We start from the raw sequence: 17,993 nt of genomic DNA, 5'->3' as shown, positions 1-17,993 counted from the left end.
CAATGCCAGGAATGTCTATTTCTATGTCCTCCAAACACAAGTTTGTGCAGCAATCAAATTATGATAGGTCTCCATGATTCTCTGCCATGACTGATTGTTTAAATGCAAAATTTAAAACTTCAGCTTTCCTCTTGCTGTTTTTTATTGTCACACTAGACTGGTCTCCTTCCATTTTCATTCTCAGTTTCATTTCCCTTGTGTTTCCCATCACCCCCCTCCCGCTCCTCCATCAATATGTGAATACTTGTGCATTCACTTTTTAAATGAGAGAGAGAGAGAGAGAGAGAGAGACCGACCTTTGGAATTATTGATGTAGCACGTTACCTACAGTAACATTTCTATAAGCACACAGGATTTACTCCGGTCATTATTAAAAACTTAAGGGTTGTGACCTTTTATTCATAAGTTTACAGTGAGGTAAAAGAAGAAACCATGTGGTAAAATGTTTGTCAAAACATGATGGTCAAATGGTCACATTAATATAATCTTGTAAGATAATCTAAACGTGTAAAAGAAAAAAATTTAGAGTTCAAATGAATCAACTGCAGTAAACAAAAGAAACTGTATTGCAGCACTGCAAAGCAATATACTGAGTTCTTACAGAAGCACATAGATTACACAGGCCAACGAAATTTTTTTTAAAAAAACCTTTTTTACTTTGATAGCTGATATTTATAAATTTTTATGAGCTGAATCCAAAACTAGCCTTAATTTTTTTTTTTTTTTTTTTTTTTTTTATATATCACCCATAGTTTTTGAGCAATATGCTTTTAATTATATGGTATAAAAATCCTATGCTATACGGTAAATGGGGAAATTAATGAAATGCTTTGTCACAACATAAGCATGGTTCGTATTTACAGTAAGCTACTTAAAACAATGATATGTGTCAATAGAGGTTTCACTTGTCAGCTGGAATTGGTTTGTATTTTCTTTCTCTTTTTTCTTTGAAAGTTCTTGTGTAGCTTTTTCTATGCTGAGTTGCCTGCTGAACTTCTCAGTGAAGTGACCAACAGTAACCCCCCTTAATGTTGGTGTTCCAGGGGCCTTGGTAGGGTTTTTCCATCACTTTAATGTCCTGGTGGAAACGCTCTCCTTGCTCCTCACTAACATCTCCCATATTGTCCAGGAAGTAATCAAGTTGACTGTTCAAAAAGTGAACTTTCAGGCTTATTGAACATCCTAAAGTTTTAAACTTCTTCAACACTGCAGCTATAATAGAAACATATTCTGGGTCTTTTTCTCATGCTTCTTTCTCATTTAAGGTCATTGTGGATTCAAAGTTAACACCAAATGTCAATTTTATAATGTCAGTCCTACAAAGACGTCTTCTTTTAGTTTAGCTTTTGAAAGGCATGGAAACTTTTGGCAGAGATACTTAAAACATGGTTCATCTTTAGGCAAAGCCTCCACAAACTGTTTCATTAGGCCTAACTTTATATGTAGAGGTGGTAGGAGTACGTTTTTTGGATCTACAAGGTTTTTGCATAGAATGTTCTTCTCACCAGGTTTTAAAGGCTTCCTTCACAGGCCAGTTCTTTCTGCACCAGTGTTGAGTCCCAAGCCCTACTGTCCCATTCACACGAGACACATGGAAATTTCGTACAGCCACCTTGCTGACCAAGGAGCATACATGTTACTTTTAGATCGCCACATATCAACCAACCATGAGCAAAATAGCCTATTTTATTTAGCACTATTTCTAGGTTTTCATAGCTTTCTTTCATATGTACAGAATGTCCAACAGGTACAGATGCATACCTGTTAACATTGTGTATTAAAACAGCCTTTAAACTAGTTTTGGATGAATCAATAAACAGCCTCCAGTCTTCCTTTTTGTATTCAATACCAAACTCATTCACCAGACCAGGAATGTCTGAGCAGTACACTAAATCACCTTCTTGTTGAAAAAGCTTGGAAAATTGCTGCTCCCTCTTTCTATACATGTATATGCTGGTTCCAACTGCCAATAAGTTCTTTTCTTTTAATCTAGAGCCAAGCAGTTCAGCTTTTTCTTGTGTTAAGTCCAGATCCCTAACCAAATCGTTAAGCTCAGCCTGAGCAAACAATTTGGGCTCTAGAGTTTCTGTATTGCAATGGAATTCGTCATCATCTGGTTCATCTAAGTCAGATTGTACATCAGAAAATACTTCTGTTGGAATAGAATTTAAATTGTCTGGTGGTTCAGGAACCGGCAAATCTACACAATGCCCTACTGGTTGGATGGCAGACGGAAGGTTAGGGTAGCTTATTACCTTCTTGTTTTTCAAATTATGACCAATAATATCAAAACTGCAAAAGTAGCAATCATCGGAATGATTTCTTGGCTCCCTCCATATCATAGGAACAGCAAATCTAAAGGCTTTTTTCTCCTTTTTGAACCATTTTCTCAGATCTTCAACACACACATAACACACCTTATGCGGCGCCCAAGATTTTATCTTGATCACCAAGTTTAAATCCAAAGTATGATAGATAAACCTTTTTCACAAAGTCTGTAATGTTACTTTGGTGTTTTTTAATCACAAATTCACCACAAATATAGCAAAAACTGCCAGCAGAATTTTTACAACCACGATTGGATATTGTACTGAGCATATTTGGATTTCCCACCCTAAAAAACATATGTGTAATAACTTCAAGTTGAACACATATATTTCAAGGAAGATGCAATACATGAAAGTCACAGATCAAGTAAACAGAGTAAGACGTGTGTACACTTCAACAGTCAAATCATAACTGAGTCCAAGTCTAGCGGCCGCTGGGTGGCTGGCCGCTTAGGTGGCGCTGCTGCTGCATGGCTGGCAAACAGCGCCGCATGTAGAGGATGTGCGTAACTGCGCGGAGGCACTTTGAAAGATCGGCGAGTCACAACACTTTTCTCCCCTTTGAATTTTTTGCACAGGTCTTGATGGAGGTGGCCTGTAGATTGCTAACGTCCATAGGTGTTGTTTGACTGGCCGTTAAGTCTCGAGGAGGAGGCTTCCCGTACGGACGGAAGTGTCCTCGATGATAACGGGTCGAGATGACAGGAGACGCGGGGATCAAATCTGCTGGGGCCCCGTGCACCAATCTGCCCGTTGTGGCAAGTTCGGTTGTTATAACAGGAGACATGGGCAATGTGTCCGCATCCGTAGGAGGAGGAGGCAAGTAGAGTTGCTCTGACAGATGATGGTCGTCTGGTTCCTGCATGGGCACATCTCCTGGTGGCGTCAGTTCTTGTGCTGGCACCGGTATGATGGTGAGAGGACTGCATTGTGAGTAATGAGAGATTCCAGTATGCCAAGCATCAGGTAGAGCCGAAGGTGGTGTAGCGGAATCCGGAACAGGCGTTGCCGGCACACGAGGCCGAAGCTGGTCCGAATGATGCACTGCAACACCCGGATCAATCTGGATTTCATACAGGCGTCGGCCACGGTGTCGTAAGATGCGGCCAGGACTCCATTTTGGCCACCTGCCATATCCCCGTACCCATACAAGGTCGTTGGCAGTGAACCGGCCAAGCAAAGGCACCCGCAGCTGTGAGGTGGAAGGCCGCAGAAGATGAAGTAGCGTGCGGGGCTGTCGGCCATGTAAGAGCTCAGCCGGGCTGTGGTTGCCCATCGGGGTGAAACAGTAAGAAGCCAGAAATTGGAGAAGCGCATCATCAGCAGAAGAAGAAGTCAGGAGTTTCCTCATCTGAGCCTTAAATGTGCAGACCACTCATTCAGCCTCACCGTTTGACTGTGGATGGAACGGAGGGTCCGTGACATGCATGACGCCGTGATGGGCACAAAAATCCACAATATCGGAAGAGGCAAATTGCGGACCATTATCAGTAACAAGAGAAGAGGGAAGGCCTTCCAAAGAGAAAATGCGAGCTAGAGCATTGGTGGTTGCCGCGGTGGTAGGCGACGTGCAACGGTCAATGAAAGGAAAGTTAGAGTAGGCGTCAATAACGAGAAGCCAATAAGTACCTAAAAAAGGTCCCAGGGCTTCTCAGGCAAAGGCCACGGTGACAAAGATGACTTCGGGGCGGCAGCCTGTGACGCATAAGGGCCACAGGCAGCGGCCATGTGTGCGATTTCAGAGTCGATGCCGGGCCAGTACATGATAGCGCGCCAGAGATTTTGTGTGAGACACACCCCATTGCCCTTGGTGAAGGAGGCGCAAGACCGAAGCACGCAAAGACGCAGGTACCACAATACGTGGTGAAGCATTTTCGGTGGAAAGGAGGATAACACCATCCCTAGCCGTGAGGTGGTAACACAAAGCGTAGTAGTTCTGCAACGGATCAGAAGTCTTAGTGGATGGACGATCTGGCCAACCCTTCTGAATACAGCGTAAAACCCGGGAGAGAACCCGTAGCAGCCGCCAGCCGGTCCCCGGTGATGGGGAACCCGCCCACAACCCGCTGCTTGGCAACATCCAGGTGGAAACACAAAAGTTCGTCCCTATCGAATGCCAGATCAGGACCCATGGGAAGGCGAGACAGTGCATCAGCATTTGCATGTTGAGCCATCGACTGGAAATGAATCTCATAATTGAAACGAGACAAGTAAAGAGCCCAACACTGGAGCCGGTGTGCAGCCTTGTTGGGAAGTGACGTTGATGGATGAAACAAGGAAACAAGTGGTTTGTGATCCGTAACAAGATGAAATTTGGATCCATAGAGAAAAAAACCAAACTTATGAGTAGTATAAATAATGGCCAAAGCTTCTTTTTCAATTTGAGAATACTTTTGTTGAGCATCCGTGAGCGTTTTGGAGGCATAAGGAATGGGTTGTTCAGAACTGTCAGAAAAATGGCGCGCAAGGACTGCACCGACCCCATATTGAGAGGCGTCCGAGGCAAGAACAAGATGTTGGCCAGGTCGATAAGTAGCCAGGCACGGGGCCTGTTTCAGCATAATTTTCAATTTCTGGAATGCCACATCGCATGACATGGACCAGTGAAAAGGCACGTTTTTATGCAACAGGCGATGCAAAGGCTGAGCCACCGAAGCAGCAGACGGTAAAAACTTGTGATAGTATGCTATTTTCCCCAAGAAGGCCTACAGTTCCTTAACAGATGTAGGACGAGGCAGGGCCTCAATCGCAGCGACAGTCTGCTGAAGTGGACGAATGCCATCCCGAGAGAGTTGAAACCACAAGTACATGATAGATGCCTCAAAATATTTCGATTTCTGAACATTACACTTAAGACTGGCAGTCTGTAAAACATGGAAAAGTGCATGGAGATTCTGAAGATCTTCGTCAGTGGTGGAGCCAGTGACAAGAATGTTGTCCTGGTAATTTATACACCCAGGGACAGTGATCAATAATTGTTCCAAGAATCGCTGAAAGAGAGCAGGGGTGCTGGCAACCCCGAATGGCAATCGTTGGTATTGATAGAGGCCAAAAGGCGTGTTAAGGACCAGAAACTGTGGGGAAGCAACGTCGAGAGTAAGTGGATGATAAGCTTCTGACAGGTCAAGTTTAGAAAAATATTGGCCTCCAGCAAGTTTAGTGAACAATTCTTCAGGTTGAGACATAGGGTAAGTGTCGATAAGGCATTGAGCATTTACAGTGGCTTTGAAATCGCCACAGAGATGAATATCACCATTTGGCTTAGCAATGACAATGACAGGAGAGGACCACTCACTAGAAGTGACAGGAAGCAAGACCCCTGAAGCAGTGAGACGATCCAGCTCCTGTTTGACCTGATCACCAAGGGCCACAGGAATGGGCCGAGCCCGAAAAAACTTACGCTGAGCAGTGGGTTTGAGCGTGACATGAGCTTCAAAGTCATTTGCACGGCCTAACACAGGAGAAAAAAGGGACGAAAATGTCGTCAACAAGGAATCCAATTGAGCATAAGGAATAGCATCAGAGACGATATTGACAGAGTCATCTATGGAGAACCCAAAAACGGGAAAGGCATCAAAACCAAAAAGATTCTCCACATTACTATGGTTGACCACAAATACGGGAACAATGTGAACGACAGATTTGTAAGATACATCAGCATCAAATTGTCCCAAGAGAGAAATCTTCTGTTTATTGTAAGTCCATAATTGCCTAGTGAAAGGGAAGAAGTACAATTGACAGACAACACAGAATCAGATCAGCGTCATGTTCATGAACATCGTGTATGTGGTCGGATTTGCAAACGGATGACACATGACCTTTTTTTTTTTTTTTTTTTCTTTTGCATTTGTGACACACGGCCCAACGTTGTGGACAATCTTTTCATGAATGTTTCGTATAACGCCGCTGACATGAAGGAAGTTGCCGTGGGTTTTGCTGCAGTTTCTTAGAGGTTTGTTTACGGTTAGGCCGAGACTGCACTTGGGAGCGTACTGCGGCCACGTCGGCCAGCAGGGACACGCCACACGCTTCATCAACATCGCACAGAGGCTGTATTTCCCCAACATCGCCGCATGCTTCTATTTGCGCTCCAGCAGCATGAGAAATTTCAAAAGACTGAGCGATGGATAGGACTTCATCTAGAGTCGGATTTGCCACCTGAAGGGCACGTTGCCTAACTTCTTTGTCGGGCGCCGATCGGATAATAGCATCCCGTACCATGGAATCGGCGTAGGATTCTTTGTGAACTTCAGTAAAAAATTGACACTTTCTACCGAGGCCGTGAAGTTCAGCAGCCCAAGCACAATAGGATTGATTTGGTTGTTTTTGACAACGATAAAAGGCAACACGAGAGGCTACCACATGCGTTTGCTTTTGAAAATAGATGGATAGAAGTGAGTACATTTCAGCAAAGGACAAAGACGCAGGATCTTTCAAAGGAGCCAACTGCGACAACAACCGATACATTTGAGGTGAAATCCATGAAAGGAACGGAGACTTACATGTCTGTTCGTCCACGACATGAAATGCCAAGAACTGCTGTCGAAGGCGTTTCTCGTAATCAGACCAGTCTTCTGCCGTCTCGTCGTAAGGAGGAAAAGTAGGTAGAGATGACGAGAGATACCTCGCATTTGATGCCACGACGAAATCATGAATCGTATTTGTGAGGAGCGTTTGCTGTTCTATGAGACCTTGCAATAGTTGTTCTAAAGTAGCCATGGAAACATGTGGGTCAACAATGAAAAAGAAAAATCACTACCTCGTCGCCAACTGTAATAACTTCAAGTTGAACAAATATATTTCAAGGAAGATGCAATACATGAAAGTCACAGATCAAGTAAACAGAGTAAGACGTGTGTACACTTTACGCGCATGTAGAGGACGCGTGTAACTGCGGGGCGGCACTTTGAAAGATCGGCGAGTCACAACAATAAGAATAAGATATTTTCAGCAAAAAAGTTTTTCATTGTTGGTCTATGTTATGCAAAGAATAAAAACGTACACTCAAAAAATTATTGCAAACGTCAAGCAGTGACAGTCCACTCCACAAATGATAATTACTCCTCCCTTATTGACTGTTCGTATTATACGTAATACACAGTATTAGGGTTCAGAATAAACATCTAAATATAGATGTAACACAATTAGAGCAAATGACTTCAACTGCAAATGCAACTGATGAAATGTAAATGTATATGTATAATTAACTGAACAGAAACCAGAGCTATCTGGCTATGGTGATTCATGCCACTCATCATCAAGGTTATTAGCGGCTATAAATATTTGTCATGGCTTAGTAAATTTTGAAATCAGTATAATCTTACTTTGAATGTTTCGAAACAACAGTAATAGTCATAAGATAAAAGAACTCTCTGTATAAATATGAAATAGTAAGACATAAAAGTTTCCTGATTTGGTAGGTCTTGCAACATGTGTTGTCAGTCAATAACTATGATACTTATAACTAAAATTAATTTAACAAAATACTCTAAAACAGTCTAATATTAATTAAAGGCAACTCTCTTACTGTGGAATGATCACATGATGTGTTATTAACCTGAAGCTCACCATCAATTATTTCCAGTGAAAGTGGTACTGAAAATGGTTTTGAACGGAAATCATTCAACCATCTTCTACTCTGTTCATCTTGATTTATGAATTCTGGTGTTCTGCCCTGAAAAGGAAAATCATGGCTCAACATCAATTAGAAAGTACAATGTATTCTGAAAATCTGAATCCTTGGTCACATACAAAAATTCAGAAGAAAACCAAGATGCTAGATGTTCAATAAACAAAACAGCAAAATGTATTTATTACAATTAAAATAATGAGAAATTTCAGACACTATGATTCAATAAGGTTCTCTCTCTCTCTCTCTCTCTCTCTCTCTACAAATAGGTTGTTTCAGTGAGATAAGTGAAAATGACAGTTTTTGATTTACTGTATGGTATTCAAAAGCAGATATGTATGTCTTTGTAGTGCCACTGAGGCAAAGTTCAGAATGGGCCCTTGCCAATTCACAAATATTGTTAAAAGTATACTTGAAAATTTGTGAGGCACAAAATGACTGAAGGCTCCTCAAAGGTAACAGTAACTATCATTAGTTTACCAAGTAAACTTTCCAATACATTTCATGCATATATCATTTTTTAAGGCTGTAGTTAACAAGGAATATTATACTCACTATTTAATACACAAACTTTATCTGGTTAACATGGCACATTACATACAAAACACCTTTCAGTATGAGGCTTATTGTTGTTTCCTACAGTTATCTAGGTTTTTCTCTCATTTTGCATACTATTAGAATTTTAAGAAAACAGGAACTATCTTTCTGGTTGATCTGCTCACCAGAAATTAAGTTCTACATCACTTCCAAGTAGTGTACATGCAAAAAGCGATATTTTCCTAGCCCAAAGTAGTAATGGAGAAGCCGGCCAGTGTGGCCGTGCGGTTCTAGGCGCTTGAATCCGGAACCGCGTGACCGCTACTGTCACAGGTTCGAATCCTGCCTCGGGCATGGATGTGTGTGATGTCCTTAGGTTAGTTAGGTTTAAGTAGTTCTAGGGAACTAATGACCGTAGATGTTAAGTCCCATAGTGCTCAGAGCCATTTTGAAGTAATGGAGAAATGTGTGTTCCTGTACACACAGACAATTTAATATTTGAATGCAAGAAGTGACAATTCCATGAACCAAATTGGATGGTGTACAACAAATACAGCAGTAGATGCTGAACGGTTTCAGGTAGAAGAACTTTGAGGAATGACCATTGTCTTGGAAGACACAGACAGTAATCCATGAAGAATCAGAAAACACTGTTGAAACAAGAAGTATATGCAATCAAAACTACCCATCAGAAATAACTTGAGAGAGAAACTAATGTATTTTTCAGAACTGGACAGGAACTTGTTGTATCCAATGTTAGAGGAAATTCAGTATTTACCATCCACAGATTAACACATCATGGAACTCCAACTGGAGACACATGGCCAATAGCTCAGATATCTTATCGAATCCCCTATCATTTACACTACATTGTAGAAGAAAGTATTCAAAAGCAGTTATACGTGGGAATTATTCAGCCTCCTCCTACACTGTAAGTGTACCAGTTGTAAGAGTGCCTAAAAAAAGTATTAATGGGGAAAAATCTTATCACATCTGCACTGATATGTGAGTAATGCAGCATTTTAAAGATGTTTTGACAAAAAATACCTCTATTAGCTTATCAGTACTTTGAAAAACTGTTTATTCTGTCACATAATGCCAGCAATTAAGCTACTGGCTGTATTCTAAACCAGAGACATGACAGTGTCAATAAACCAATTGGTTATGCATCTCGACAGCTTAACAAAGCTCAAATTAACTACAGTACTCTCAAGAAGAAACTGCTAGCTCTGATAAGTTATATCTTTATGGCATACATTTTACAGTATCCACTGACCATGCTGGACTACTGTGGCACCAAATTAAAAGACCCGAGTAGTCTATTAATGTTATGGATTCTAAAACTTAGAGAGTATGATTACAAACCCATAAGCCCACCAAATCACCAAAAAACAATTGCTCTAAGTAGAAAAGTCTGTGTGTTGCGAGTGGCTGAATTGCATGAGGCACAGGGAAAAGATGAGGAATGCCAGCAACTTGTCACACTGCTAAATTTATGTTCAGATATGATGTTTTATGCCACAAAACCCAACAGGAAAACCAAATGGTAATAGCATGACTTATATGACATGACAGTACTCATTCTTGCCTTAACAGGATGTGGGCAAGAAATGCCTACACGGCCACTAAATATTGGTGGACATGACAACAGTGTGACACACAGAATTATACACACCTGTAGTCCTTGTGCATGACTTTCCAGCTGATTAGGCATAAAAATCGGTTGAAAACAATACCCAAAGCTTCCACACCCCTTGCAATAGCTGTTTTGGGCATTCTTCCGCAAACACAGCAAGAAAATAAGTATGTATTATTGGTCACCCATGTTTCCTAGTCATGGCATTGATTGTTCACGTGATGACAATCTTTCTTTCCACGAACAATACGAGACTGGAATAGAAGGGAGAACTGATAGAGGTACTCAAAGTACCCTCCGCCACACACCGTCAGGTGGCTTGCGGAGTATGGATGTATTCGGTTCCACATTTTGAATGTCCTAGTTTGATACAGATCAAAGGACAAGTTTCATATTTTCATTGTCCATTGAAGTTTGTAAACGTTTGAGAATCAACAGATAAAGGACAACATCTTTTCAACCTACAGCAAAGGAAGGAAGGAAAACTGAGTTTAATACACAGGCACGGAGCCGCTTAAAGGTTATCAGGTGCTCTAGGGGACGGTGCCGCTTATGTCGCTGTAGAGCTCGCCGACACTGTGTAATTGCCTCAGTGACTTCCAGTGACCACCAAAGGACTGTCTTCCACCGGGGCACCCTAAAAAGCAATGGATCACATTTTCTGCCGCAGAAACGATTGTAGTAGTCATCTGATCGACCACTGCATCGATGTTACCATGTGGGTGAGAGTCAATGGTGACATCAGAGGTGAAAGTTTCCCAGTCCGCCTTGTTTAAAGCCCATCTGGGCAGGCATCTGTGGGCCTGACACCGGGGCAATGACAGGAAGATGGGAAAGTGGTCACTACCACACAGGTTGTCATGTGCTAACCAGTGGATAGATGGGAGAAGTCCTGGTACGCAAACTGATAAATCAATGGCTGAGTAACTACCTCAAGCAAGACTGAAATGTGTGGTGGCCCCAGTATTTAAGAGCCAGAGGTCGAACTGTGACAGTAAAGTTTTGAAATCACTGCTTGAGCCTGTAAGCACGGTATCACCCCATAAGGGGTTATGGGCATTAAAATCTCTCAAAAGTAGGAAAAGTTTAGGGAATTGATGAATCATTGCAGCTAATACATTCAAGGGTAATGCACCATCTGGAGGAAGATATACATTGCAGACAGTTAATGCCTGCATCGTCAGTATTCTGACAGCCACAGCTTCTAGAGGGGTTTGAAGGGGCACAGTTTCACTACGGACTGAGTTTAGGACATAAATGCAAACTCCACCTGACACTCGATTATAGTCGATACGACTCATGTAATATACCTTATGGTCTCGGAGGGCAGGGGTCCACATTGCTGGGAACCAGGTTTCCTGGAGAACAATGCAGAAAACAGGTGTAAAGCTTAACAGTTGCCGTAGCTCAGCCAGGTGATGGAAAAAACTGTCGCAATTCCACTGGAGGACGACATCATCGTGAAACTGGGAAGGCATGGAACATTCAATGAGGCAGTTTATGCCTCAGGGTCACCTGCTGCCACTGACTTATTGCCTGAGCAGTCTACATCCATTGTGTCTAAGGGTCAAGTGAGATCCACGTCATCAGTGGATGCCAGAATCTCCACCCCATCCTCAGGGGCAGAGCTTGTAGGTAGCAGTGGTGTGGGTGCCACCGCAAGTTCCTTGTTCTTGGGGGGGGGGGGGGGGGGGGTGGTTTCTTTTCCGATTTCTCGCGCTATTCCTTGAGTTTCCCTGGCTGGGAGGACTTCACTGAATCAGTCTCCAGGACTGAGGATGAGCATGAAGCCCTACAACCAGCTGCTTTTGGGCTCTTCAGCCACTGGCAGATGTCATCTTTCCCACTAGCAGAAACTCGGAAAGAGAATGACCCAAGTGACCCCATCCTAGCGAGAAGAGCCGAAGAAGCCTTACGCTTCTCTGGCTCAGAAGTAGGGACTGAAATCCCCGATGGTCAGGGGGGGCGGGGAGGGTGGGGGGGCTGTTGCTCCAGAAATAGGTGGTGCGGGGGCAACAGGGAGGGAAGTGGCCCCCCACCATCAAGGAGGCAGGTGTAGTCTCCCGGTTCTGAGAGGTGACAGGAATTCGAGGAACTGATGGGGTGACAACTGTTCTCGTAGCGCCGGCGTATGAGGTCATAACCACAGGATGCAGGCGCTCAAATTTCCTCTTAGCCTTAGTGTAGGTCAGTTGGTCCAGGGTTTTATATTCCATGATTTTCCTCTATTTCTGTAAAATCCTGCAGTCAGGCGAGCAAGGTGAATGGTGCTCTCTGCAGCTGACACAAATGGGAGGCGGGACACATGGAGTATTGGGATGCGATGGATGTCCACAATCTCGACAGGTGGGGCTGGAAGTACAGTAGGAAGAGATATGGCTGAACTTCCAGCACTTAAAAGCACCACATCGGGAGAGGTATATATGGCTTGACATCACAGCGGCAGACCATCACCTTGACCCTCTCAGGCAATGTGTCACTCTCAAAGCCCAAGATGAACGCACCGGTGGCAACGTGGTTACCCCTCGGACCCTGATGGCTGCGCTGGGTGGAATGAACACCTCGACACTCTAAATTGGCGTGCAGCTTGTCGTCAGACTGCAAAAGGTCCCTGTAGAATATAATACCCTGGACCATATTTAAGCTCTTATGAGGCATGATGGTAACAGAAACATCCCCCAACTTGCCACAAGCGAGTAATGCCTGTGACTGGGCAGAGGACGTTGTTTCTGGCAAAACTGATCCAGAGCACATTTTGAACAAGCCCTCCACCTCCCAAGACTTGTTCTCCAAATGTTCCACAAAAAACTGAGGCTTCATGGACGTGAAAGATTCCCCATCAACTCTCGTACATACAAGGTACTGGGGCGAATAAGCTTCACTGCCATCCTTAGCCTGGTGCTCCTCTCATAGCGTGGCCAAGGAGGGGAATGAGTTGGGGTCATATTCCTTAGCATTGAATTTAGACTTTGCCCGCTTAGAGACTGCTGTATGCAGACCACCAGCAAGAGATGACGTACTATGCTTCACGGCGTGTCAACCACCCTGATGCCACCCACTCCGACCAGGTGGCCTCCCCACGGGCGCCACCCAGCCGCAGCAAGGGCCACCTGGCAGGATGGTCACTGCCGAGAGTCCCAATGCTCCAGGGTGACGGGCATCTACTCCTTGGCATACGTGGGGAGTTAATAGTGCAGGCATAAGCAGAGCAATCCCTGCGTTGTCTGGGGGCTACAACCAACAGGGACCATGGTGGCCTCACCACAACGGACTGGCTAACGTGCTGGATATGAGGTGCGAAGTAGTCCATGGTCATTGTCGGCACAGAAAGTGACACTGCATAGTGCATGGTGGAAAATGCACCCAGGAAGGTGTCCTTCCACAAGAGATGTGACAATGAGAAAGAGAGCTAAAGATCTCAATGCACAATGGACATAATGCACCATGTACGGCGCCCTTCCCCAATTGGCTGCTCTTTGGGAAAATTTTGGAGCATGCAGGTCAAACCCTACAGGGGACCATCACATAAAGGCCGAACAGTGTGAGACTCCTTTTAGTTGCCTCTTACAACAGGCACGAATACCTCAGAACTATTCTAACCCCCGGACCTGCAGGGGGAAAACCACCTCACTCACCATCTTGTAGTGAATGGAAATGTGGAGCACAGTCACAAAAGCATAATTATGATGCTTTCTTACTAAATTAATAAAACCTGGAATGACTGGATAGGTATTTGCCACACACTGTACCTGCCTAAAACAGATGAATCCATCAGTTGACAGGACGCACCCCCTATAATGTTATGTACAGGTGAAAAATGAGGTCTCTATTTGAATTAGAAAAATTACTAGTGGGTATTGATTCAAATGAAGTCAAAGGATTAACAAGGAGACTTAAAACTATATGGCAAAATGTCTGTCACAATAATTCATGAGTAATTGCTAGACAAATAGAGAGAGGTAATAAAGGTGCAATATTACCACCCTAACAACAGGATGACTGAGTTCTATTGAGAAATCCTGCAATTAAAAAGGTGAAAAAACAGGAAATTCTTACCACATTTTGGGGGACCATATCGTACTTTGCAGCTCACATCATATGTGAAGGTTGAGTTTATGGGTGGCGAGCAGGAGTAAATTTAGCAATATTCATGTTACAATGTCATATATTTATTAGACTTTGTTATGGCAGAGCAGGCAGGATGGCCACCCAATCCACTGTAAGGATCCTGGCTACAGCTGTTAGCAGTGGAGGGTGGCTTGGGGTGGAACATTTTTGCTGGTAGGCTTCCATTGCCTGGCTCATGAGGACCAGTGATGGTAGTTAGTAAGCATGAAGTGAGTAGTAGGGTTCCAATTCAACCCTTGCACCCAGCATGTAGATGCAGGACTGTACAGCAAATGGTCCACGAATGAAGCTGGCTGATGCTGTAAGAAGCTTCTATAGACTCCATGATGGTTGGCGACTCAGGAGAAGTCTCCAGCTATATGCCCTTTGTCAGTTGGGCACCTGCTATTTACGTGTGCCGGAACCAGACATGTCATCATGTAGACATCCAAAGCATTATGCAGTCCTTCTGACACTACGATGAAGTGGAGTCCTGAATTTCAGTAAAACCCTGGTTGCCAATCAGTGGCCATATCAACATGCTGGGAACTAATAGGAGATGTAATGCTGAAGCAATACTTGTGGCAATTGGTGACAGTGATGTAGTCATCAGGCAACAGTTGGCTAGCAGTTTTATACCTCCGTTTCCACTATTCCCTGACTCATCACTCACTATTGCCTATACCTCTGCACCATATCCCAGAAATTACTCATCCTGTACACACACCATTCCCTTCACAGTTTCCCCTCTTCCTCCAATATACTTCCCCCTCCTTATCCATTATTCCACATCATGGTGCACTGTGCACAACTACTGCTGCTTTTGGCCAAACAAGGTCACTCATGACTGTTCCACGTGCCTGCTGCCTCTCCTTTATAATCGTTAGGAACCCGTCTCCAACCCTCCTTCCCACTGCCTACTTTCTTTACCTTCTTCTACCCCCCACCCCCCCCCACCCCCCATCCACACCTACCTTCATGGCTACATTGCCCCAGCTGACACCTGACTACAGCAGCAATACTTGGGTGTGGGGTTGCGTCAGGCGAACTTGGTGTGTGTGTGTGTGTGTGTGTGTGTGTGTGTGTGTGTGTGTGTGTGTGTGTGTGTGTGCATGGACTCTAAAATGCATACCTTACAAGCTTTGAGCACTTCTTCAGCAAAAGAGTTAGAGATATGTGTTTCACAGTAGGGAAGATGAACAAGTGCTCATGGCTCTTAAGGAATGCATTTTAGAGCCCTTGTTTACTAGATATTTTTGCTTTGAATGATCATTCCTGTCATATCCCCGAATACTGACCATTCCTTCTGAAACACCCTGTAACTTAAGTAGGCTTTCTGAATTTGACAGATTATTTTCAACATGTACAATTTTGCAACTGTACTTACAAGAACAGGCATTTCTACTGGCACAATGTACATGTGTTTGTATCGAGGAGTCAACTTATGTTGTACTCCTTAACATCTATCACACTGCATCTCATCCTAAAAATAATTGCACTGTGAAGTCAGGAAAAGGAAATGAATTTTGTATCGTAGCAGACCTATGAGAGCAATTACTGTATGATTCTACCAGCCATACATTAAGCAAATATGAAGAATAAAGATGATATGAATGTACTTCTTCCTTTGTTTAAAGGTTTATCCTCTGAAATGCACCACTTACACTTCTAACCAAATGAATAATTTATGGGAGAAATAACAACAATATGTTTAGTAAACTAATGCACTCAATAATTTATTCCCAAAATTGAATATGAAAATCTAAAGTAGTTTTCAGTACTTACACCAGGTGTAGCCAACTGGACTGTGAATGCAGAATGTGTCAGTGTGAAACACTGTATGAACGACTGTGAAGAAACACCTGCAAATCAAAGTAAGATGCTATGAAGAAAACTGTAAAGTTTCCCAGAAATAAACACGCCACAAATCTGTTTTCAAAATAACATATTTTTGGGTGTCTCAAACAACAATCCAAATGCCTAGTGAGTATAATATACTATGAACCTCTACTTAATGCTGCAACATGCATTAGAAAGCGAATGTACCTGTTTGACAGGCTGCAAATAAACTGTATGATCTAGTGGTGTGTACTGAACTTTTCATTGAGGTAAGCAGTTACAAGAGAATAGATTGTTTTTAAACATGAAATTACATTTTTGATGAATGTGTCACAAAACTCAGACCTCAGCTGCCCTAATAGATCCTTTTCAGCTAAGTGTCGAGTGGGTGTGCCTATGTACAAAGTGTGCCAATCACATAAAACAGTGGGTGTGCCTATGTACAAAGTGTGCCAATCACATAAAACATTTTCTTGTACCATTCCACTGTTGTTTTAAAATTGTGAGCCCATACCTTTTCCTTTATTACTGGGTTAGCTAACACAGTGATAAGCTGTGTTGTCATACATCCAAGTGAGGAGCAATAATATAAAATAAAGAGCGAGCACAGTGAAAAAAAAAAACTATGATCCATGCATGAAAATGACCATGATTCCAAGCCATCAGCACAATATTACTCTGAGCCAGTTATCTATGAGATAATTAGTAATCAAATAAGTGGTTGGCAGGGATCTGATGCAACTGTTCTGTTTCATGATTCATGTGGGTCATTAGTGTGGGGTAACACTTGTATGTGGCAACAGAGTGATATAACAAAAGTTTATTTTGTTATTGTTTAATTAAACAGTGATGTCACTCATATAATATAAGTTTATTTGATCATTGTTTAATTAAGCTAAGATTAAACTGCGATTTTGCTCATACACGATTACCCCCAGTAAAAGTACAATGCGCAGCCATGTGTGTTATGAAAAATGGCCCGCCCTTTTGAGGATTAATAACAAAGCTAAGTTTGGAAGCTGTTCTTAAGAATGTAAACTACAAATATAGGTTTTTTATTGTCTTTTCATGGCTGAAAAGCTTCTCTCAGCTGAGGGCAGTGGATGCAGAAACAAAAAACTGTTAGCAGTAAATTCAAAGAATGTTGTTTGCTTCCCTGCTCAACCGTTCTGATTTTGTATCTTTGAAGTTTTCTCACTACACTACAGAAAACTCTTGTACTACTTTTGCTTACACCAATGATGGCCTGACTCAGTAGCTGATGATGCAGTCATTACAAGCTATTTGTGATCCCATATTATATTTCCATTTGCTTCTCACAATGAAAATGGCATGCTATCAACAAGCAGAGGTTTTGTGTTTACACTCAACTGACATGACATGTCAATGAGACAGCTGCAAAATTTTCCAGAGTCATCCTGTCTCCTCCTAAGGATGTGCCCTTTCTCTTTGTGTACTTTTCAGTGGGAGTTGGGTTACATGCAGCAAACATGGGATGTCATTTCTCTTGTCAAACAAATGAGCGCACCAACTTATACGAAGATACATTGGAATTCATTGTGGTGAATCCAATGCTCCCAATTGTGACACAATCTGATACAAAATACTGAAACCAAAGAATAATCAAATTGAAAAGCTTAACTGTTTTCATTTTTATTATCTGACTTCTGTAAAAAAAAAATTTAAAAATTAAATTAGTAAATATGAATTTAGCCTAATTTAAGGGGGTCTGAAAACCAGACTTTTGATGTCTGGCCGGGACATTCGACCAGATACCATAGTTTTTATTTAAAAACCAGACATTTGGCAACACTGCAGTCAGCTATCTACATGGAAAGACATACTACTGTCTCAGTAGTTCCATAACAGAAGTGCATGACAACTAATTTGAAGTTCACATTCACATTATCCTAACTGG

General features: G+C 42.6%; 1 protein-coding gene across 4 annotated transcripts in view; it reads right to left on the bottom strand.

Moving 5' to 3' along the window:
• Positions 1 to 17,993, bottom strand: part of LOC126486196 (glutamine amidotransferase-like class 1 domain-containing protein 1) — an 86,650-nt gene that overhangs the window by 56,223 nt on the left and 12,434 nt on the right. For all 4 annotated transcript variants that reach the window (XR_007588088.1, XR_007588087.1, XM_050108933.1 and 1 more), the window contains exons 2-3: positions 16,022 to 16,098; positions 7,896 to 8,001 (exon numbers count right to left, since the gene is read on the bottom strand). Coding sequence is in view for 2 of the 4 variants with exons in the window: in XM_050108933.1 (XP_049964890.1) it covers positions 7,896 to 8,001; positions 16,022 to 16,098 (183 nt within the window). In the remaining 2 variants the exon portion in view is untranslated. The remainder of the gene's footprint in view (positions 1 to 7,895; positions 8,002 to 16,021; positions 16,099 to 17,993) is intronic.

Source organism: Schistocerca serialis, chromosome 1 (assembly GCF_023864345.2).
Source record: "Schistocerca serialis cubense isolate TAMUIC-IGC-003099 chromosome 1, iqSchSeri2.2, whole genome shotgun sequence".
In the NCBI taxonomy this organism is placed as follows: Eukaryota; Metazoa; Arthropoda; class Insecta; order Orthoptera; family Acrididae; genus Schistocerca; species Schistocerca serialis.
The sequence above is the reverse complement of the archived record's forward strand: the minus strand, read 5'-3'. Positions and strand labels throughout refer to the sequence as shown.